The sequence below is a fragment of the Sciurus carolinensis genome, chromosome 3 (genome assembly GCF_902686445.1).
Source record: "Sciurus carolinensis chromosome 3, mSciCar1.2, whole genome shotgun sequence".
Classification (NCBI taxonomy): Eukaryota; Metazoa; Chordata; class Mammalia; order Rodentia; family Sciuridae; genus Sciurus; species Sciurus carolinensis.
In genome coordinates, this window is record NC_062215.1 from 4,526,133 (window position 1) to 4,549,903 (window position 23,771).

The 23,771-nt window shown below is 60.2% G+C and overlaps 1 protein-coding gene across 1 annotated transcript in view; it reads right to left on the reverse strand.

Annotated features, from left to right (window-relative positions):
- Nucleotides 1–23,043, reverse strand: part of Mgat5b (alpha-1,6-mannosylglycoprotein 6-beta-N-acetylglucosaminyltransferase B) — a 54,452-nt gene extending 31,409 nt beyond the window's left edge. The window contains 4 exon segments of the mRNA XM_047542801.1: nucleotides 56–171; nucleotides 11,063–11,210; nucleotides 18,500–18,612; nucleotides 22,361–23,043. Coding sequence (XP_047398757.1) covers nucleotides 56–171; nucleotides 11,063–11,210; nucleotides 18,500–18,612; nucleotides 22,361–22,428 — 445 coding nt within the window. The 5' untranslated portion in view covers nucleotides 22,429–23,043.
- Between the last annotated feature and the right edge of the window lie 728 nt (nucleotides 23,044–23,771).

Sequence of the window (23,771 nt, forward strand, 5' to 3'; positions counted from 1 at the left end):
CACCCCCGCGCCCGGCGCAGCAGCCTGGGGTGCTCACCCCTCCGCCGGCACCCACCCTTGCTGTGCAGGAGCAGGCTGTGGCGCAGGATCTGGTCCACCTTCACGGCGATGTCGGAGACGTTCTGGGCAATGGCCTGGATCCGCTCCATGAGGCCGGCGCCAGGGGGCATCCTGGGTAGGGACGAGCCAGGGTGAGCTACAGAACCTGCCTGGGCGACCTCCTGGGGCCTGGGCCAGTCAGCAAAGGCAAGAGAGTGGGCCCTCGGGTCCCTGGACCTGCCTTGGCCAGGACCAGGGCCAAAAGGGCCAAAGCCAGGTGGCATGGAGCTGCGCTGGCCCCCACAATGCAGGGGCTTGCGGGTGCCCGGCCCGTCTGCATGTGCTCCAAGGGCCCAGCCTGGGCCTGACGCGGCAGCGGAGTCCCCGCCAAGAGCCCGAGCAGGAGTGTCCAGCACGCCCCAGGTGGCTCAGGCCCAGCTGGCTGCCCCGAGCCTGTTTCTCTCTTTCCTACTTGGCGCCAAAATAGATCCCACCTGCCGCAGCCCAGGGGCTTGCGGACCGCTAGGACTCCAGTAAATCACCCCTGGCTTCCGAGAGTGAATCTGGGACTTAACACAGTTGACTGCCGCGGCCGCCACGCCCTCGCCTCACCTCTATGCTGGTGTTGCTTTTATTTTCAGAGAATTTACTTCCTTATCTTGACTGCTGCTCAGCCCTGGGAGGTGAGGAGACATTAGCGCAGTACTTATCTCAACGCGCACCCTCCCGCTGAGACCTCATCTTCTCCCCAGGACAGCCCTGGGCTGTTCTCCAGGAAGCTCTCCCTCCACACCTCAGGTCCGCGACCTGGAGCCTCACATCTCCCTCGGGCTCTGCCAGGTCACACCTGCAGTTTAAGCTCCATTTGTCGCTAGCCAAGGTCCTGGGTCTTCCTGGCCACACCTAACGGGAGCCACGTGGAGGATTTTTCCGACCTGGTCCCTGATTGGGTCTGCAAAGCCTGCCTCCGTGTTCTCTTCTGAGCCGAGTGACCTGTCCACCAGAGGAGGCACGGCAGGGACCCTCGGTGGCCAGCTGCCCTCTTGGGTCACCTTCCCCGTCACCTCCACCTTCCATAGGAAAAGAAGGGGCAGCGGCACCAGGGAGAGAGGGGGCTGGTGGGGGCAAGGCTGAGGGGGAGGAAGGGAGGACAGGCAGGGGCAGGACGGGGAAGGAGCCCCACGGACGCTCGTGCACACACACACACACAATCCGACCCCCCTCCCACTTCGGCTCGGTGTCCCAATGCCAGCTTCGGTGACAAACAAAAATCCCCAGTGGAAAAGGGCACCACTTTGGGGCCACTTTGTGGGTTAGTGGCGGAGCCTGCCTGGCACCCGAGGCACTGGGTTCGATCCTCAGCACCGCATAAAATAAAAATAAATAAATCAAGTGAAGGTATTGCGTTCATAAAAAAATGGCACTGCTTTGCATTAGTTTCCTACGGCCGCTGTAACAAAGCTCCACCGACGCAGGGGCTCGGAACAACCTGGCACAAGGCAGTACTGGAGGCTGGACCTCGGAAGGCAAAGCGCTGGCCGCTGCTGCTTCCAGGGCCACAGGAGAACCTTCCTGCCTCTCTCCAGCTCCTCGTGGCTCCTAGCAATCCTGGACGGCCCTTGGTTCCGGCTACATCACCCCATCTCTGACCAACTTTCCTCTTCTTATGATCCAAGAATTGAACTAGGACTCCCCCTAACCCAGTAGGACCCCATCTTCATTTTATGGCAACCCATACAGCAAACAGTCGCATTTGCAGTATTGGGACTTCAGCATATCTTGTGGGAGGCAGAGTGCAACCCCAAAAGCCATCTGGAAGATCACAGATAAGAATGAGAAGAGATTTGAGAGACAGGTGTTTCCCATGTGCAAAAAAGTCCAGAGGCAGCAGGAAGAGGGACTACTTCTCGCTGATCTCCAGATCACCAATGGAGGCTGTCGGGAAGAGTAGTCAGCTGGTCCTCAGTTCATAACACACAGGGAGATGAGATGAAGTTGAGCCTCTTGGGAGCTGTGTAACCCTAAGCCAGTCACTTAGCCTCTCTGTGCTCAGCACTTTTTTTAAAAAATGGAGACGATACTGGTGGCCACCTCACAGGGTCATTGTGAAGACTGATTGAGGAAATTGGTGTAAAGCACACAGAACAGCAGCATCAGTGTGAAGTCAGCAGGCGTATTAGTGATGTGACTGTCACTACTGTAGCTGAAGTTTTGGCACGGGGATTTGGGCTAGACAGGGGTGGCTTACACTTTTTTCATTATCACCCTCCTAAGGAATTTTCTCAGACATTTTTTTCCTCTTCACCTGCGACATTAGCTGGCACGTATTTGTACTATAGCCCTGAGCTGCCCAGGACCCCTTCGCCCCTGTAGAGCCAGTGTTCACCCTTCGGGGGTGCTACCCTCCTGCTGAGGCTGCACAGTCACCCCAGCAGGAGCACGCTGACTGGGTGCCCATGAGGTTCTGAAATGAACTCCCAGTGGTCTGTGGGACTTTGTTCATGCTGACCAGGGGACAGGAAGACATTCCTCCAAGCAGAATGAATACGGAGGTTAAGGGAGGTGGTCTCAGTGCAGGTGACGAGGAAGCCATCTCGGCCGCAGGTCAGGGGTGCTGACCAGCAAGGGCAACCAAGCTCTTCCATCAGGACAGGATGTGCTCAGGGTGGGTGGGGAAGGACCAGAGGGCCACCCTGACTTCTGCCCAGAGACCCCAGGGCACCAACAGCCCATGCGGGGCTCCTGCCAGGTCGCGGGCCGTGTGGAACAGACCCACCTTCCTGAAGCCACCTCTGCCCGAGGCCCCTCTCCACCGGCTGCAGGCGTCGGGTCTCTCCTCACGCTCCAGGACGGAGTTGTGGGTGTGACCCTCAAGGAGCCCTGAGTCCCCAAGGACAGGACGCGGCTTTATTACAGGGTGCAGCCTGGTCCTGCCCAGCGTGGGCCACATGCCCAGCTGCTCCGCACTGTAGGCTGACCAGGATCCCCAGATTCATGCTCACCTGGAACTTCAGAATGGGGCCCATTTTGGAAACGGTTTCTGCAGACAACATTGGGTAAGATGAGGCCCTGCTGGACTAGGTGGCCCTCAATTCAGTGCCCACGTGAAGACAGGCAGAAGGCAGGCCATGACGCAGCCAGAGACCGCAGAGCTTGAGCCACAAGCCAGGAAGCACCAGGGCTGCCAGTGACCACCCACGGCCACACAGGGCAACGGGGGCCCTCCCGCGAGCCGCGGAGGAGCACCTCAAATTCAGACGGGCAGACCCCAGAACTGTGAGAGGGTGAGGTGTTGTGTTGAACGGCCCGCCTCGTGGTCCCTCTGGACGGCCACCTTAGGCCACTAACACAAGTGCCGTCTGCAGAACCGAGGGACAGCGGTTTTCAAACCGTCACGAAGGGAGTCCAGGTCTCCCGGCTGCCCTGCTGTCAGCAGGGTCTCCTCCCCCCCAGTGCCCTCTTGCTAAAGTCCAGGCTTCATTCTGCGGCTCTCGTGGGACACGGAGAAATCAAAGGCTGCCCTTGAGTTTCAAGCCCCGGTCAGCGACCCTCTGCATCATGAATAGATCCATGGGAAAGAGCAGGGCCAGGGAGAAACGGATGAGGCTGAGCATCAGGACCTCAGCATGCAGGAGGTGCTCAATAAATGCTTGATACGCTTTTGCTTCCTATTTACAGCAGTCACCTCATTCCCAAGAGGACGTATCAAAGACCCCACCACAGAGAAGAGCACTTAACTTTTAGGACGATTCAGCAAATTTCCTATAATAAGCATTTTTTGCCATAAAACATGTCAGTAACACAGGCTTTAAATAATACAGATGGTGTCTGTCTGGTTTAACACGTCCAGCTTGTTCAAAATGGAATTACTTGGTGTGCCTATCATTAGAATGAATGGACTTAGCTTTTTTTTTTTTGCACCAGGGATTGAGCCTCAGGGGTACTTGACTACTGAGCCACAGTCCCAACTTTTTAACTTTTTATTTTGAGACGGTATCTTGTTAAGTTGCCTAGGGACTCTCTAAGTTGCTGAGGCTGACCTTGAACTTGCGATCCTCCTGCCTCAGCTTCCAGAGCCACTGGAATTACAGGCGTGTCCACAATATCCGGCAAGCACAGCACTTTCTATTTTCAAATAATAAATTAGGCTGCCTGCCCTGAGAAACTTCTCTACAAACAATAAAAGGAGAATCCTCAGGGCCTCAGAACACAGCATATCTATGACCTGGGGAGCCGAGATGGAAAGGAAGGCAGGGGATGCACTGGGGAGAGCCGTCCAGCGCTGACCCTGGGGGGCCCAGACCGTGTGCCTCCAGGGCACCGGCCGGCAGGGACACCAGGCCGATGGCTCCAGCGTGGCCAGGAGGCACAGTGCCGAGATCACAGAGCCCATGAAAATGTTTGAAATTCTTTTAAAATCAGGGAGGGGAGAACCTTGCAGATCAAAGAAAATGTTTTAATATGTAATGCAAATATATTCGGCTTTAAACCAATATAGTCAAAAAACACGACTTTTGCTGCAGGTTGAATTGCAACCCCCTCAAAATTCGTAGGCTGCTGTCTTCACCTCCAGAACCTCAGAACTTGACTTGGCTTGGAAACAGGATCGCATAGGTGAAATCCGAGGTCCTCCTGGAGGAGGCTGGCCCTAATCCCATGTGACCGGCGTCCCTGTGAGGGAAACTGGGCAGAGACGGGCACACGGGGCGGGCGCCACAGGAAGAAGGGGTCTACTGCCTCCGCAGGAGCGAGCGGGGCAGGCAGGGCTGCAGCCGAGGCCTCAGCGATTTCAGAGGAGGCAGGGCCGGCCGGGCCTCGACCTCAGAGCCCCGACGCAGACGGCAGGGCAATGAGCTTCTGCCACTGGACTCACCGGCTCCGCGGCACGGACGGCAGCCCCGCAGCACACACCTCCGCTTGTGTGCGGAGGACAGCGGGAGCCTGCAGCCGGCGGCAGGGCTTCCCCCCACCCTCAGGAGAGAGCGGGCGCCCGCCCACGACCAGGCCGATTCAGCAGCCACGTGCCAGGCGCTGGACCCTCGTGCTGGTCATCACCTTTAGTGCTGGCCACAGTGACCTTCCTCAAGGCCTGGACTGCATGTGACACCTGTCAGCAGAAACGAGGGGCCAGGCAAGGACTGGGGACAGGCAAGGACTCAGATGCTGGTGCCCTGGGCGAGCCCTGTCCCTTCCCGAGGCGGGCACCTGGATGGTAGGACCTGGGCGTATTCGTATTTTCTGCAGACCCACTAAGCACCAGGCATCCTGCCAAGACGATGGGCCTCAGGAAGTAAAAGAAGGCCAAGTCAGGCCTCTGGTCACCGCTGCTCCACTCCCTGAGGTGACCTTGGTGCAGCCGGCCACTGGGCGCTGCCCAGGCATCTGAAGAGGCAGCCACCTGAGAGCCCCAATGCTCTGCTCCCCATCTCCCAGCTGCTGCAGTGACAGCGTGGCCACTACCTTCTCAGGCCACCAGCTCTGGTCCTCAACTCCCTCAGGCCAGCCCCCACCAGGCCCGCTTCAGCTGGTCCCTCCGCCCAGCCCCACGAGGTGGTCACCAATTGCAGGCCAGACCCTTCGCCCCAGGAGCAATCCAGGACGCTTCAAGGGAGGGTTGATTTCTCGCTCCTTCCGTGATTTATGGGGGTTGCATTCAATTAACAGGGGTATTGATCTCCCCGCAGATGGCTGGCGAGCTGGCTGCGAGTTATTTTATTATGAAACGGATCACTTTCCTCCTAGGACAGAAAGACCCACATACACAAGGTGCCCACGGACACACACAGTCAGAGACAAACACACACAGCCGGAAACACGCGCGGGCAGGAGATGGGTGTTCTCTGTCTCACACACCACACAGGAGGCGGGGCACCCCGGCCGGAGTCAGCCTTCGGCACTGTGCCTGCCGCACCCCACTGCCTCAGCCCCCCAGGCCCACCCAGAGCCCCAGGGATGTACCAGGAGTGGCCAGGGCTCCCGACGGAAGGCAGGGGCCTGCCAGCCCCTCCCCAGTGAGCAGGTTCCTTGCTCCTGCCCCTGAATAAATACATCAGCATACACATGTGCACACGCACGCGCACACACACACACACAATGAATAGGCACAGCTGGACGTGGGGGTGCACACCTATAATCCCAGCAACTTAGGAGGCTGAGGCAGGAAGATCCCAAGTTAGAGGCCAGCCTCAGCAACTGAGGAAGGCTCTAAGAAGACCCTGTCTCCACATTTAAAAAATTTTTTAACTCAAAAAAAAGGGGGCGCTGGGGACGTGGCTCAGGGGTTACACACCCCTGGGTTCAACCCTCGGTACCAACAAACTAACAAACAAGCAAAAACCAGGGACGGAGACGGAGCTGGGAGGTGTGTGGAGCCTTCACTTGGGAAGCGGATGGGTGACCTGCCAGCGCAGCAGAGCCAGGGTGTCCAGCTCCTGAACCCACTGTCCACCTCCATCCACATCCCACCCCAGGCCCTGACCTTCTGCCCAGACCACTGGGTCCATCTCTCAGCCAGGGCCCACTTAGCGAGGACACCCGCGGAGTCTGGAATGGCCACAGGGCCTGGGTTCCTGCCTATCCTGCCTCCAGTGCCCACCCTGCCAGGACCTTGGTCCCCAGGCTCCCTTCCTGACTCCTTGTAGAGCCTCGAAGCTCCCTCCCTCTCCAGGCCTGCGGAGCCCCCGCTCTCCACCACCCTGAAGGCCACGCTGCAGTTAGCCACCCTGTCCTACCCGCTTCCCATCGGCCTGGCCTGGCTCCAGCCCTGCAGCCTGACAGGCTCCTGATGTCCCCCTGGCTGGCCAGTGTGAATCCAGAAGCTGGGACCAGCACAGGGTTTGAGAGAAACCAGACCATCTTAAAACTGAGTCCAAAGCCACCTTGACAGGGGAAGTGTCCTCTGCCCTCACACGGGGACAGTCCTCCAGGGGGCTGGTCACTCCGGCCATGCAGCCCTGTCCACCCTGGGCTCCCCACAAGGCTGCCCCACAGACAGGGTCAGGAATTTGCATTTTTAAATTTTTTTTTTTTTTCAATTTGGAAAGAAACCCTCATCTTTTCCCAAAGACCGGAATTGGATGGGTGTCCCTCCGCCGCCTTCTCTGCTGGTTGTTCCCACTGAACTCCGCACACGTGGGCTCCAGCCCTGTCCTCATGACCAACACTCTCTCCCCCATCTTCACCGCCAAGTCTCAGCTCTCCACCACCATGGGCATCTCCACCGCCGCTTGGGCACAGTGACCAAGACGTCCATGACACCACCTCCAAAGCTCAGCTCCTCCCAAGGCGGGTCCCAGGATGGGGCGGGGGCGCTTCTCTGTCTCACCGCGGCCCGGCCTCCCCTGGGGCTGAGCTGCTGAGCTGCGGGTGGCAGCAGCACCGTCGCCGGCTGGCCCACCCGCCCTTCCTGGGGCACAGAATGGGAACCGAGGCCCAGCTGGCCAGGGTGGCACTGGCCGGGAACGCACTGCCCTCTAGATCCCCTTCCCCCACCCGTCTTCCTTCAGCAAGTACTGACTGAGCACACGGTGTCCCCGCTGCTGGGAAAACAGAAGGGAAACAAAGCCCCGGTCCTCGAGCAGCATGCGTTCCAGCCAGGGGGCAGACGACACATGAGTGAAGACACACCAGTGTGCAAGACGGTGATAGGGAAGAGGAGTGGGGTCCGAGGGAGCGGGGCGCACTATAGACAGGACCTGGCCGGGGAAGGCCTTACTGGATGCTATTTGAGTGAGAACTGGGAGAAGGAGACCCAGAGAAAGAGCGCATCACACAGAGGAGCCAGGGCAAAGGCCCTGTGGCCAGCAGGAGGCCATCATGCCCCAGGAGGAGCAGGGAAGAGCCAGAGACATGAGGCCAGGCATGGGCCAGTCCCTCCTCTGGCCACTGCTCCTGCAGCTCCTCCTCTCACTCAGGAAGGAGCTGGAGTCCTGTTGGCCCCAACTTGCCTGGCTGTGACCTTTTGAAAAGATCTCGCTAGCTGCCCAGGTGGGAGTAGCTGGGCCGGGCAGGGAGGACAGGTGGCGTTCCGGGCTAGTCTGACGGACTGGCTGCAGGTGTCCGAGAGGGTTGACCGCACAGCTGGGGGCCAGGCCATGGGCACGAGGGAGCCGCACGGCCGAGCTGGGAGGAGTGGGCGGCATTCGAGTCCCAGGACCTCCAGGTGAAGGAGCAGGTGGACATTTGAGACGGGCATCCAGGGCCATGGCCCAGGCTTGAGACAAAAACCGAGGCGTCCACAGCCTGTGGGGTGGTCACTGCCACCCCTGTCCCCCACTCAGCAGGCCCTCAAGCCACAGAATGACCAGGCAGCCTAGAAGGACAGGAGGATATGCTCCTTCCCTGTCTATGTGGCCAACTGTCCCCAGCCAATCCCCTCTCCCGTGGGAACTTGGTGACCGGAGTGTCCCCAGCACACAGGGGGCGCCGTCCCCTGAGAGCCAGGCGCCCGCCAGGTGGTTCTCCTCCCTTCAGCCTCTGCCACACCTGAGGAGCCTGAGGCCCGGGTGAGCGGCCAGGACTGACTCGGGGGTTCTCGGGCCCAGGGCCCAGCCGGGCACAGGAGGCAGGGCGCCTCCTTAAACAGACCCTCCGGCCCGTTCCCTCTCCCAAGTGGGTCAGGACTCTGGAGACCCAGCTCCAATTCCATCTCCCCTGGGTCCCCTCGGGCCTCCAGTCCCCTGCCTGGACCCCGCACACAGGACACATTCATCAAGCACCGATGAACTCCAACGCAGCGGCCTCCACGGCGGGGGGTCGCCTCGCACGCAAGCCTTATGGAAAATTTGAAGATCATTACCGTTTGGCTTCAGAAACATAATATGATGCTATTTGCGGCGAATCTGCCTCTCTAATTATGTCCTCCTAGGCCGCAGGAGCAAATCTGCCTTCCCCAAGGACACGCGAGCACAGGTAGAAGGCCGCAGCCCAGAAGCTTCCAGAAGGGCAGAAGGAGGACAGAGGATAATCCCAAGGTGGGGAATTCCGTGCAGGTGGGAGCTGGCTGGAAGCAGGACTCCACCGCGGGCTGACCTGGGGCTGACCTGGGGTGGGGAGGGGTGGGAGCAGCAGCCGCAGCCCCCGCTGGCCCTGGCTCACCCCCCAGTTCTGTCCCCAGTCCTGAAGCAAGAGTGTCCCTGGATTCGTGGCTCGGCTGTGGGCTTGGATGGGCTCGACTGGTCATGATGGATTGCTGCTATTTGCAGGGACAGAGCGGGGACAGAGCGGGAGCTGGTGCGTGCTCCTCGAGTTCCCTCCCTCCCCTGGAGGAGATGGAGGGCAGGGGGGAGGGACTGGCCAGGCCTGGAAGAAACCAGGGAGACAGCGCCTGGGCCAGAGGCAGGACCTCCAGCCCAAGAGCAGGACCCTCGGCTCTGATGCCCGCAGGGTGCTCAGCAGGGCCAACGGGGGCTCTTCCGAGGCCTGGCAAACAGACCTGTGGCCAGAGGCCATGGCCCAGAGTGCAGGGGGACAGAGGAAGGCAGGACAGTGGGAAGGATGAGGGCCTAGGGCTGGATCAGGGTGAAGGATGGAGCTGTAGGGCAGGGAGGGCAGCCAGCAAGACCCTCCTGCACACGGCAGCCCCCTCCCCATCGCGCCCACCGGCCCCTCTGCTTCCCCTCTTGCCACCCGGTGATCCATTTTTCAAACAACAGTAATGTGATGTTTTTAAAAACAAACCCATCAGCTTCCCACATCTCTTAGCATAGTGTCTTACAGAATGATCCGGCTCTGCCGCCATCCCGTCCCTCAAGTTCTGCCATCTCGGCCTTCTCAGTGCCTCTTCCCTCCAACATGCCAAGCACGCTGCTACCCCAGGGCCTTTGCACTTGCATGCTCTCTCCTCCCCCTCATTCAAGACCAAGCTCAACTATCACAGATGCAAAGGGCCTGCCCAGATCACCCTGTTGGAGTAGCCACTTTCCCGCCCATTCACTCTCCAGTGCTTTGGAGCACAGCTCGGCATCCAAAATGATCTCGTTTATTTCATTTTCTTGGTGAGTGCCCGCCTGCCCCACAGGAGTGAGGACGGGGCTTTGGAGTCCATCACGGGTGCGGGGCCTCTCCCGGCTCCTGGTAGCCCCACACACAGCTCGTCTGCTCTGTTAGATGCTAGTTCTGGGGAGGGTGAACCAGCCTCTCCCCCGGGGACCCAGCACCCAGCCGCGCAGTGCCCAGGAGGCCCAGCTCCTGTAGGTGAAGCCCCTGGGAGCTGGACACTGCGGCTGGCTGGTCATGGGGTGTCACGGGGGTGTCACGTCATCCCTGCTCCTAGGCACACACTCCAGCAGAGGGTTTTGTTTCCGATTCGTGAACTAACCACTGTGGAAAGTCTCACGAAGGGATAAAACCCAGACCGCGCTGACCCCACAGCAAATGAGAGGCCCGCCAGGCACCCCAGAGCCAGGCCTGGCCCCTGGAGGCTGTGCACTCAGGCTGGGTTTCTCAGCCTCTCTGTGCCTTCCTCCTCTGTTGAGGCAGAACCACCCCATCGGGGGTTCTCAGGGATGGGAAAGCGGGACAAATTCTTGGGGCTCTCAGACCTCCTGGCCTCAGGGAAGGTGCAGACTAAATGAGGCTGGAAATCCTACTCGGCAAAAGGGGCCTGGAGTCCATCAGTCTGCGCACATGACCGGTGTGGACCGAGTTCAGAACCGACAGACACGTGGAGTGAAGAGAAAAAAACAGACGAGGGACCAGGCAGCCCGGGCACCCACAGGCACAGGAGGCGGGGCTGCCAGATGCCCGGCGGGCGAGACTGGTCAGACCTCCCCGGGCGCCCACAGGTCCTGCCTCGGAGGCGCAGCCCCAGCCTGGGCCTGGCACCAGGGGGCCTTCGTTTTCACCTGTGGTATTTTGTCCTTCACTCAGTCTGGGAGCCCGTGATCTGGTTTGCGGAGCGGGTGCTGCTTTGCTTTCTTTGTTTTCTCCAGATTGACAAAAAGGGGCGACCGGCAGGCCCTGCGGGGCCCTGGGAGTGACCTGCGGTTGGGCCTCCGCCCTGCGCCTCCCTGCCTCCCCTCACCTGTCCGCAGCCGCGTGTGCCTCGCGGGCCTCTGGGTGCAGCCCGCTGCTGTTCTCCAGCCGGGTCAGCGTGTCCATGCGCTTCACCATCAGCTCCAGCAGGTCGCTCATCTTGCGGAGGACACCACGGGACTCGGGGCCGCCCAGCACTGTGGGCAGAGGCGGGCAGTCAGGGGCAGCCCAGCAGCCTGGAGGCCACCCCATGCCACCTGGTGTCTGAGACGGGCAGCTCAGACCCCAGCCCCTTCCCACCTTCCTTGGCCACTGCAGGGGAGGGGTCAGAGAGTGAGCCTGCCCCATCTGCCCCCCACCAACCAGGACAGGAAGCCCCTCGCTGAGCCACCTGTGGAGGAAACCACAGGACCCCGCTCCCTCCAGCTGTGTGGCCCTGGGACATTTCCATCACCTCTCTGGGCCTCAGTTTTGTCAACTGTAAAGTAGAGCTTTAACTGTCATCTCTGAGGTGCCCTGGGCCCCAGCAATCCTCAGGGCTGTAAGAGGCCAGGGAAGGTTCCCAGCAGGACAGGACCCCCCTGTCCCCTAACACCACGGTCCAGACCCCAGCGTCTAGAAGAGTGGGCCACTGTCCACTGGCACCTGAACTGCTTTAACAGTGGCCAGGCTGTTAGGATTCAGATTCCCGGGCCTGAGCCTAGGTCTGCTCACTTGAAGTTCAGGGCACAGGCACTTGGTCCCCCATGTGACTCTGAGGCACAGGAGAGGAAGCCTGTGTTCTAGGGGCCCCAGGGCTGCTGATCCCCTGCCCCCACTTCTGCCCAGCTTCTGAGCCCTGACCTGTCCCTGACCCATCCAGCTCCCCAGGACCCTCTCTGCAGAAAATCATGATGAACTGGACCTGGATCTCGTGCTGGTCTTTGGATTCCCAGAGACCACCTGACGAGGGCGGTTGCCCACCTCTGCCCCCCATCTGGGCACGAGAGACCTTGCAGACAATGGAGTGAAGGAAATGAGGGGCTTTGCCCCGATCCCCTCACAGCCTGAGACCCTCCGGGGCTCCTTCCCGATCTTCCGGGTCCCTGGTGCTGCAGTCCTCGCCTTCCTTTCCAGGACACCTGCTGGAGGTTTTAGGCAGCCCCTCCCACAGCCCACAGGTGCTGACGCGCTCCAAACCCCTGGGGTCGGGCTCTAAATCACTCACGGTCAGTGAGCCAAGTCCCAGGGGACAGGAGCCCTCCCTCGCTCCAGGCTGCAGGGCCAGGGGTAGGGCACAGTGTGGTTTGGGGTCCCAAAAGCAGGCCCTGAGACAGGGGCTAGGGATGAGGAGCTTATTTAGGAGGCGAAGGAAAACCCAGTAGGAGAGACAGGTGAGCCACCCAGCCTGCGGCCACCCTGACACCACAGCCCAGCCCTGCGGGGAAACAGAGGCACCGCAGGGGAGGGGTCGGTGTTTCCCCTCCTTCCTCGGGTGCAGTGCAGCGTCCCCGCCTGGGGCTGAGGGAGCAGGGGCACTTACACACCATCCCCCGCCAGTTCTGGGTGAGGGCTGCTCCAGGGACAGTCCTTCCTGTTTCCAGACGGGCACCTTCTGCCTGCCACTGTGTGGCCAAAGGAAGCTCCCAGGCAAGGGAACCCAGGTGCTGGCAGCTGGAAGTCCAGCCCAGGCGCGCTGGAATCGCAAGGGGGTAGCGGCAGCAGCATCCCCTTCTCAGGAGAGAAAGAGCCGGACACCCCAGCAGGCTCCCGGGTCGCTCTGGCCTGCCGCTGCCACCAAACCCTGCAAGGTGAAGTCATCATACCTCCCTTGGCCTCAGTGTCCCCAACTCAAAGCAAGAATCCCAGGCCCTATCTGCAGCCCAACCTCTCCTGCAGAAGAAGCAGCCCAAGGCCTCCAACTCCCCTCTCCGATTGGAAAACCGATGGGAGTTTTTTAAAGAATTAGTTGGGCTGGGAAATTTTCACGACAGCCTTGCATAAAGCAAACTTGGGGTCTCTCCCACCACTCTGCCCCTTCCCACCCACCCACTCCCTCAGCTAATCAATCAGTTAACCGATCACACAAGACACTGACAGCGCCCACTCTAGCTCACAGAGGTGACCACCGGTCACTCTCAAATCTCTCTGCTTTTGGGGGCCCCCTGCCCCAGCTTCCACCTAACTCAGCACCTGGCTTTCACCCAGTACCTTCAGCCCAGAGGGACAGAACAGGCAGGTGACCATCAATTCAGCTCAAACACACGAAGACCTGGCCACGGTCCTGCAGAGCTCCAGGTATACCTGCCTGATAGGCACCGTGGAGCGAGGCCTGCCTGGCCTCCCCGGGTACCCTGAGGGGCTGTGGCTCACAGCCTGGGCTATGGCTGCTCTCCCCCAAAGGAGGGACGAGGAGAGGCAAGCAAGATCACAGCTGGAACACACCAGAAGCAGCACACCCAGGCCAGAGCACTTGGGCCACGTGGGGCACCCCAGAGGTGTGGAGCCCACAACTGGGCTTCCAGGGTAGTGCTGTGTCCCTGCAGTGCCTCAGGCCTGCCCCAACCTGCCTCTGTGCTGGTCCCTCTCCCAGCCCAGCCCAAGCCCCCTCTGGTCCTCCTCACTGCCTGCACCCCTGCTGGGACCTCACGCCCCACCCAAGCTCCCAGCCCCATTTCCATGCTGAAAAATAGCTCAGGGGCCAGTAACTGCAAGATCTGTCCTAGAGCTGTGGGGATCCAAGAGCTGGCAGCACAGCAGAGGCTGGGGTAGCAGCAAGGTGGCCTGGGACAGGCCTGAGTGAGAGTCAGCAAGCCCGACTCCAGACCTGCTCTGCACTGACCAGGCAGGGACAGGACACTGTCCTCCTCTTGGCCTTCGCTTCCCCTCATGTAAAATGAGGGGGATGGAGTCACTGAGCTGTGAGGTTCTAGCACCCCCTGCATCTTCCCCTGTCTCTAGACATCAGGGTAATGGGAAAGAACTGTCCCCAAAAAAGCTGGCTGCAGAGTCCTCTTAGGGAGAGTTCTGTTTTGTTTTGCTAAACCCCAGGGTGGGCCAAAGCAGAGTCACATGCCCAGAGCAGACAGAGAGCTAAATGACTCTGCATACTCGAGCAGGAAGACTAAGTTTCCTGGCACGGCCTGGAGAGGGAGGAAGGAGGTGGCACAGCGACCAGGCACAGGGCTAAGAAGGCTGGGGGAGTCCCCTGCAGGGGTGGGGGCCTCTTCCTGGCTGCGATGCAGGAGTCTGAATCTGCTTGCTGTGCTGGACAGTGGTCTGAAGCCCCCACCCCATCATACCTGCAGCCCCCATGCAGGTGGCTATACTCTCAGACCCTTGGTCAAGGATCTTAAGGGAAACGGGGGCTCTTCCTACTGGGTTAGTGCAGGGGAGGCAGAAGAGGCAGGAGGAGGGACGTTGAGATGGATAATTTAGCAGAAGCAAGAACTCGGAGAGAGAGATGACCAGGGAAATACAGGCCGCCCCTCCCCCGGGAATCTCTGGAGGTGCTTGGGGTTGTGGACTGCCCTTCTGTAAGGACGGAGCCAGTTCTTTAAAAACACCAAAGAAGGAGTGACCCCCAAAGACTTGCAAGTAACTGCGCCCAGGCTTCACTAGGGCCCTGATTAAGGAGTTGAACCGTCCTGGCCAGTTCCTCAAGGCCCCTCAGCACCCTGGAACAAGACCGCAAGATCCTCCCCAGCACTGGAGGCTCGGGGGCAGCCTCTCAGCTTCCGCACACGCTGAGGGGCTCAGGCAGTCCCTGAGACCTGGGGAGACAGCCCCCTACCCTCCTGAGGAGCTCTGAGACACGTTTCCAAGCCTGCTTTCTGCACAGGACATACTCAAGGACAAGGCGGGAGATGGGTGCCCAGGAGAGAAGCAGGCCAGCCAGGCTGGCCCTGCCTGAGTGACACCTCCTGGCATGCCACCACTGGACCCCGACTGTCAGCAGAGCAGGCTGACATCCTCCCCCGAGCCACTTCCCCGCTCTTGGCATGGGCTGAATTGAAACGTATTTACTGTGAGGCCCCAGCCATCCATCTCAGAACTAACGCGCTCCCTCCATATTTCCATATAAATAAGGAAAGCTGGGACACTGAGAGATACAAATGGAGCCTCACATTTATAGACAGGGGTATTTTTATTACTGCCGAGGCCTGGCCTCCTCCCCAGACGCTCTCTCCCCTCTCCTCCCTGTCTCATCCCCACCCCTACCCTTCACAGATGGTTCCCTGAACCTGAACAAGGCCCCAGCTCGCCAGAGAGCAGCGGCCTCCCTGGCACTCGAGCGGGGAGCTGTGACTCTGTGTTTGCACAGCTGGAGAAATGACACATTTGGCTGACTGCTCAGTGCCACTGCCGGAACCAGCTGGGGCCACAGCTCCCAGCCCTGGGCAGCGGCAGACTCAGGCCAGGCCCTGGGAGGCCTGAAGAGGCTCTTCCTCAGCCCACTGGGCCCTGGTTCCCACCCATGCAGCTTCTGAGGGAAGAGCCTCAGAGCCACCCACAGAGCTGGAAGCGTCCCAGGGTCAAGCCCTGGCTGGGGCCTGGGTGGTCTGGCAGGGCCAGGCCACGGGGGACACATGCTGACTGCTCCCTCTTCAAGACAAAACAGAGGGCAGGAGAGAGCCCCACAAGCTCCCACCAGACGTGACTTCCTCTTGGGAGGGAAGCAAAGGCTTCCTTCGAAGGAGGCAGGGAGGAGGGAGAGGGGCGCAGGGAGGCAGAGCTGCCCAAATCAGCACCCCCACACCAAGGCCCAAGCCAGGCCCCCCAGCAGCAAGAGGGAATGAAGTTAGACCTCGCCAGTGACAATTCCGCTTCAGCCCTTCTTTCCTGAATCTCTAAGACTTTGAGTGTGCAGAATACAGAATGAGGTGTCTGTCACATTTTTATCCCCAAATTAGCGCACCTTATCATGAAGCGAACTGGCCCAGAGGGGAAGGCAGAGCCTCTGCAGGGACCACCTTGCTGGCCAGGGACCAGGGCTGGGCTCTCCCCTGCCATGGGAAAAGCCCTCCTCCTGACCCTTCCCCGTGCTGTGGCCGCTGGAAGCCCACCTTCCCTCGCTGGCTGGACAGGTAAGGAGAGATGGCTCCCCCGCTGTGCTTAGACTGTATCATTGACCGATGCAAGAATTTATTTTTTTCCCTAAACAGCAGGGCCTTGGTGGGCTTCCTTCCGATGCTGGGGCTGCTTGGCCCCCATAGGACGGCATTGCCCACCACCCCGACCCTGGCCCACCACTCCTAGTGCTCCTTCCAGGCCGGGTTCAGCCAAGTCCCCTGCCAGCCACCCCTCCCACCTGACTCCCTCCTCGGCGGCTCAGGGTGGGGCTCTGGCATCTGCTCGGGTTTCCCTGGGGCTGCCGCGCGGGGCGGGATGTAGTTTGAGGGGGTTTCTCTTCGGGATCGGTATTTTCAACTCCCAGTCAACACAGCTTCCCAGGCCTGTGCCCATGCGTCCCTCTAATCAAATTAGCTGGATGAGAGGACGTCAAAGAAATTGGGGGACAGTGGGAATGGGGACATAAGCTGAATCAGGGTCCTTTCTCCCCAGCTCTGAGGCCTCTCTGCTGGTCCATTCCTCCTTCTCTCAGAATCTAGTTCCGTATTCCAGGTACTCGAGTCCCAGGGAGACCGGATGCGGGGACAGGCTCGGACCTGGACACACTTGGTCTGAGAAGGAACGCCACCACACTCGCAGGCGCACCACAGCCAAGCTCCAGAATGTTCCCAGCAGCACTATTCCCAAGGCCCAACTAGAACAGCCCCGGGCCCCACCATGGCCAGATGAACAGATAACCTGGGTGTTATGGTTTGGGTGTGAGGTGACCCCCAAAAGCTCCTGTGTGAGACAGTGCAGGAAGGTTCAGAGGAGAAATGATCAGGTTGGGAGAGCCTTAACCCAATCAGTGAGTTAACCACCTGACAGGAGTAACTGAGTGGTACCTGGAGGCAGGTGGGGTGTGGCGGGAGGACGTGGGCATTGCAGGGCGTGCTTTGGGAACCAGCCCTGGCAAAGGGGTGACACAGGTGGCATGCGGTTTCCTCCCATCTACGGAACAAGACTCGGGGCTTGGGCTGGGGAGATAGCTCAGCTGGTAGAGTGCTTGCCTCGCAAGCACAAGGCCCTGAGTTTGATCCCCAGTACCGCAAAAAAAAAAAAAAAAAAAAGACTCGGGGCTTGAGCTAGACCCCTACCCTGTCCTACTAGTAAGGCCCCACCAGGACCCTGTGCTCTGGGCCACTGGGCACACCCTGCCATGGGGGCAGGGGCCATGGGGGGTGGAATCACCTTGACTCCCACCCCCGGGGGGTGGGGGATAGAAGAACCAGAACCCAGCCACGAACCCCTCCTCCCCCAGCCCCTTGTCTCCGCCTCTCAGACGCCAGACCTTTCTGGAAGTTCAGGTCCTGATGCCCTTTGTAGCAGACCACCCAACTGGAGCACCCCTTCCCTAAACATCCTTCTCTGCAGCTCTGGCTTCTCAGACTTAACACCACCACACGTGCGGAGCCCTCCGCATGCCAGATGCTGCTCGGGACCCTCATACGGGTACTTGGCAAGCAAGGAGAACACGGAGGCTCTGGAGAGTCGGGCTGGGATCAATTAGCTCACACTGAGCCCGAGTGACTAATAGGTGTGAAATTCCTTCTGAGAGCTTTTGCAAGTTTAAAGAAGCACGTGTGAATGAATCCAGTCGTGAGCTACAGATGGTACCACAAGTGCCACTCAGCGCCCACTGCACAGGACAGCGGACGCCGACACTCATCACTGGGACTGGGGAGCCAGGCAGCTGAGCACCGCGCGGGGAGGGGGCACCTCGCAGAAAGCCTTCCCTGGAGGGACAGGGGACTCACACAGCCATCGTGCCCCGGAAACCCCACTGGCCTCAGTCTCCAGCCACCCCAAGCTCCCCTTTCTACCCTTGACCTAAAGAACCCCCGTGGCACACTGGGTAGGACTCTGTACAGTTCTCCAGCACCACCAGCCCAGTGAGTAGGGTGAAGGGGAAGGACCCACAGCTAGGAGGTGATGGAGATGCAAACCTGGGCCTGGCTGGTCCCCGAGGTCTGCTCTGAACCTCTACTCCGTGCCTTGGAGCATCATGTGGGCAAGGAGCCGTGAGGGACTGGGAGAGGCCTATGTCCCAAGAGTTCAGAGATGAGACGGTGGCCACAGCCTGGCCCACAGGCCCAGAGCACACATGTCTCAGAGGCAGGTGTCATACCAGAGTCCCCCAGCACCCCAACCAAAGAAGCCACATGGGAGACCCTGGTTTGAAGGCCCTCACCCTGGCCTGAGGATCCATGGGCACCAGCAGGACCAGAGTCAAAGCATCGTGCAAGATCACACCGGCCAAGCAGGCCCTCTCCTCTTACATCCCCTGCAAGGCGGCCAGCACGTCTGGGACAGGACTCTAGGCAGTGCCCTGTGGGGCTTGCCTTCAACTCACAAGCACCTGCACTTATCCTTGACTTCCCTGACCCCAAAATACCTTCTGTACGGATGGTGAAGGGCGAGTCCCCCGGGCGCCGGGCTGAGAACTGGCCCCCCAGAGATGTCATCAGAAAGCACAGAGTGAAGAAGCCGATGCCCAGGACAAAAAGCCTGCGGGGAGAAACAGGGCAGGTCAGTCAGCAGGGCAGGCCAGCGACAGCCCCGGCCTCCACCCAGGAAGTGCACATAAATGTTTTAAGAATGAGTAAACAAGGAACAAGCCAGAGACTGAGGGAAGGGCGAGAGGGCGGCGGGCTGCGCTCCAGAGCCCAGAGGGCTGCCACCACCGAGGACAGAGAGTAGGCTACGAGAAACCGGTGAGACGCAGGAGGCACGTTTAGGTAGAAACCTTGGAAAGGTCTAGCCTTAAGACAGATCCTGTTCTGTCTTCCAGGTGTGATTCCCAGGCCAGTTACAGCAGCAACATCGCCTGAGACTTTTCAGAAGTGCACATTTTGGGGTCCCAAGCCCCAGACCCTGGGGTAGGACAGGCGATCTGGTCTCACAGGTTCTCCCAGTGATCCTGATGCATGCCAACGTTTGAGAACCACTGGGACAGACAGAACAGGGGGGCCTGACACCAGCCAGGGGCAAGTAAATAGTCCAGCTGAGACCCACCTGGATCCCATCAATCACCCGGGCCCTTGTGTACACAGGCCTGGCCGCCACCATCAGTCATGAGCTCTCTGCAAAGCTCCTCGTCTGTGTTCTCAGGAGGTGGCGTGTGCACCCATCACTACCGTACAGTAAGATCTCAAGGCAGGGCCACATGCCCCCCTGCTGTGCCCAGTGCCCCCCCCCACACACTTCTGCAGCAGGCAGTTCACCGTTAACTGGCCAGGGCACACTCACACCTGGGCATGGAGCGTCATACAGATATGTGTACTGTCACACCAGTGTGGGAGGGCTGGCCCAAACGAGACATCATTCATTCCTTCAGCACATCATCAGGGATTATCCACCAGGTGCCAGGCACTGGGGTGATCCAGAAGGACAGCAGAACCCACCCGGGAGCCCAGTCCCAGGTTCATGCTGCGTCGGTGCTCAGTCCTGGGCCCCAAAGAGAACTGAGTCATCAGCACAGTCTTGGGGGCAGGCAGATATGGCCAATGTTCTGGGACCTTGAATCTATCAGAGGACTCAAGGAAGACAGTCAGAGCTGAGAGGAGACATCCCTTGCCCCTGGTCAGGGCGAGGAATCCCATCCGGTGTGTGACCAGGCTGACCACGGCGAGCCCTACAAGTCAAGCCAGAGACCTCCACTTGCCCAGCCTCCACTTCCTATCCCCAAACCTGGTGCTTGTTTGTATCTTTATGCAAGACTTGCTTTATGCATTTTAATCTTCATTATTTGAAACTGGCAGAGCAGTATTTAATTAAAATTCGGTCCATTAAAGAAAACACATAATTGCAGAAGAAAATAAAAAGCACAACAAAATTCCCAGCCCATATTTGAAGAAAGCTGTTAGAGATTAAGTCAGACAGGGGCAGGCCCTGCACACAGAGAGGACCCAGATCTTTCCCCAAGGAGAAAACTCTGGCTGACCATCTCTGACAGGGAGGAGGGGAGAAGCAGTTCAGGGGGCAAGATGTACAAGGGACATGTCCCCTCATCTCAGAGGGGACCTTCACTGAATTCCTCTAGGTCTGAGGGTGGGGCTCAGACCCTGCAGTGCCCCAGATGAAATCAGACTGGTCCCAGGGCAAGAGCCCAAGAAGGGCTGTCATACACAGGAGATCCCAGGGGAAATCAACTATCGGTTCTCCTAGCCTGAGGCAAGGAAGAGCTTCCCTCGACCTGGTCCCTCTTCCCTCATCTTCCATCCTCTCCCCAGTCACAGGTGTATTTAGGGCTAGAGACCTGGGCTGCCTGCCAGTGTCCAAAGACATCCATGGAAGGTGTCTACACCTTTGACCCAGACCCTGAAGCCCCCAGGCTTCACCTGCATCTCCCTCTGCCATTCCCCAAGCCTGGAGTCCAAGGTCCCCCAAAGCACTGGGGTCCATTTCTTGTAAATTCAAGTTAAAATGGTTTCATCCATCTATATATGCACTCAAGCGACACTGCAAGAGCACCTACGGAATAAAGCTCCAGGAAAACCAATGGGAACAGCATTCCCAGGTGGCCCTTAGGGATGAATAAATTGGAGTGATGTAATCAGAGGCCTGCCCCTGATCCCCAGGGGACAAGAAGACTCCGTTGGTGCTGTGGGTCTCTGGCAGCCTAGAGAGGCCTAGGGTGAAGTTACACAACTTGGAGGTACCCTCGTGCAACCGCACCCCCACTCCTGCCTTCAGATGAGATTCGGAAGGCGGAGGAGCAGGATGCATAGAGCGGTCTGGGGCGTGAGCACTGTCCGTGGTGCTGGAACCCGCACAGCCTCCAGACGCCCCAGGAAACGTCCAGTAGAAACTGGGCTGCCCACGGCCTGCAGGGAGGGGGCTCACACGGGGTGAGAGAGCAGGTGGGACCCTGAGAACCCTCTCAGAGTCCTGGGCAGGCCAAGGACTTGGAGGTTTCCTGGAGGAGTAAGGGCCTTTCCAGGGACAACTACTTCGGGCCCTGCTTCCTTTGAGCACCTTAGGATAGGGGTTCCCGACACCTCCAAATATTGCACTCTCAGACCCAGACTCTAGGGTCCTCCCACATCCTCCCTGACCAGCCTGACAGTTGCTGCCCCTGGGCTTCCTTCTCAGCCCTCACAACCGGCCTGACGTGCTGGGACCCAGGAACCAGAAGGGCCACCTTTTCCCCACTTCCAGCCCCATCTGCACCAGGGAGGGAGATGGGAGGGGACTGAGGTTGGGGAGGAGCAAGGAGGGGATCAAGCCTGGTCCCTCCAGCAGACCAAACCCGGCCACCTCTGACCACCAGCGCCTGCCCTCAAGGTCTCTGTCCTGGGCCTGCACCCCACCTGTGGCCTTGTCCTGAGTCTCGCCCCCACAGGGACCCAGAACTCCCTCCACGTCTTCTGCAGTCCAACTAGGGAGCAGAGAGACACTCCAGCCCTGCTGGGCACCCAGTGCCCAGCGCCCCCTCTCCAGCCTGTGCTTCGGTTCCACTCCGCAGATCCCTGGAAGGGGAGAGCTACCCTGGCCCTGGTGGACTCAAGGGGGACTTGGAGTGGGAGTAGCAGAGCCAGGTGAGTCCAGGGACAGCCCCAGCCCCGCCTGGACCAGGCCACCTAAGGTGTGTGTGGCCCCCTGTCATCTTGGCCTCTGTCACTCACGCATGCTCCCACTGCACCTGCCCGCCAGCTGACCCGGGGTTGAGGGTGAATGCCCAGCTGAGGAGTGGCCTTGCTCCAATCTCTGGAACCCTTGGGTCAGAGACAGGCCAGCGCCCTGTCAGAAGGGGAGTGTCCTGGAGGCGGGGGTGGGGGGTGGGGTGGGGACGGATTAAGCAGAAGGGGTGGGCGGGCCGACCTAGGGACCCACTGGCAGGACAGAGGGGGAGCCGCCCCACACCGCGCACTAACTTCGCCACCAGATGGGACTCACCGCGAGGTAGGAAAAGACCCCGAGGAGCAGGGAAGGGGCGTGCTGGCTAGGGCCACTGCCCGGCGCCCTGAGCCACAACCTCGGGGCTTTCTGACCCCATTCTCACCTCCGCACCTCGAATCTTTCCCAACCTTGACCAACTTGGGACAGGTTCAGAATTATATTACCCTCCCCACTCGCACCCGGAGCCCCAACTCCATGCGTTCCCGCAGCCCCACTGGCCATCACCAAGGGTCGAAGCGTGAACCTCCTTTGCGGCTGGAACTTGCATCCTCGCAGGGGCCGACCTCGCCTACCGCCACCATGCGATCCCCTGGGGAAAAGACCCCCAGCTACGCCAACCAGGGGAGAACTTTACCGGAAGGGTCTCAGAGTGACCAGGCATCTTCTGACCATTATCTTCCCATCTGGGTTGACTGTGATCATTGTTCAAACTTGTCAGGGCGAGAAGCCGCGGGCGAGGCCAGACGCACAGTCCTAGGCGCGGCTCCTGCCGCGTCGGGGCCACCAACTCGCTGAGGGCCGAAGTCCGGTCGGAGCGTGAAGGGGGCGCGGGACTCGGTGGCCTCAGTGCTCGGGCCGCCGCCCGTGGGGTGGCGCGGCCTCTGCGCGCAGAGGAGGAGCGGCGCGGCTGCCGGAGGGCGGCAAGGGCGCCCGGCCCGGCGGTCTCTGCGTCTCCTCCCTCCCCGCTTCACATTTTGGGGGCCGGGAGGCGGCGCGCCCCCAGACCGCCGGCCGCGCGTCTGCCTGCTCAGGCTCGCTCGCTGGGCGGGACGGCGCTGCGGCGCGCAGACGGGTTCCCCTCGGCGAGCGCCCTCATCCCGGGCTCCGCGCCCTCGGTGCCGGCTAGAAGCGGCCCCGGGCCCGCGTCCCGGTCCCTCGCGCCTCTGGATCGCCCCGAGCTCCGGCCCCGCGCCGCGCCGCGCCCATGGCTCTCGGAGAAGGCGCCCTGCGCCCGCCCGCCTGCCCCCTCGTTCGGTCGGCTGCCCGCGCTCGGGTGTCCGGCGTTCGGCCCCGCGCAGCGCTACGCCGGGAGGCGCCGCATTGTTCCCTCGGAGGAGGCGGTCGCGGAGGCCCAGAAGCGGCCTCCCCGCTTCCTCGGCGCGCCGGCGCCACCTCGCGGTGGTGGCCCAGCTGCGCGCTCTCCCTGGGCTGTTGGGGCGGGGACGCGGCGGGGCCGGGGGCGAGCGCTCAGCGATACCCACGGGAGGGGCTCCTGCTCCTCTCTCCCGGCCGTGCAGCTTCCCAGGGCGCCACAAGTCCCAGGAGTCGAGAGCTACTTTAGCTCCTGCAATGCGCGGAGGAGGTGGGGGCGGAGAGAAGACCCCTTCCCTTCCTCTGAGCAGCAGAGCCCTCTCTGGGGCCACTGCCTTTAGGGCCCCCAGGAGTTTCTGCACCTGCCTCCTTCACCCCCACTGATTTACTCTGACAACACTCACCCATCTGCTCCCCGTCGGAAACTCCCTTTGGCTTACTGGCCTGATAAGAAGCTCAGCTGAGAGCCCTCAGGCCTGCAGCCCAAGTGGGTCTCCTGGAGTGGGCCTGAGTTCTGGCCTCCGATCCGTCACTAACCAGTAGGTGGTGAAGCCTACAAATCTGAGGAGTCACCACTAAAAAATGACAGTGACCAGAAGCTAAGGCTCTTGGCAACTTCAGATTCAGCAGGCCTGGGTCTTTTAGCATTCCCCTCGGTGACTCTGGAGATGCGTTTTCAGTTGCAGGTGGGCGTTCCTGAGAGCCCACAGATCCAGGACAGATCTGAAGCAAGC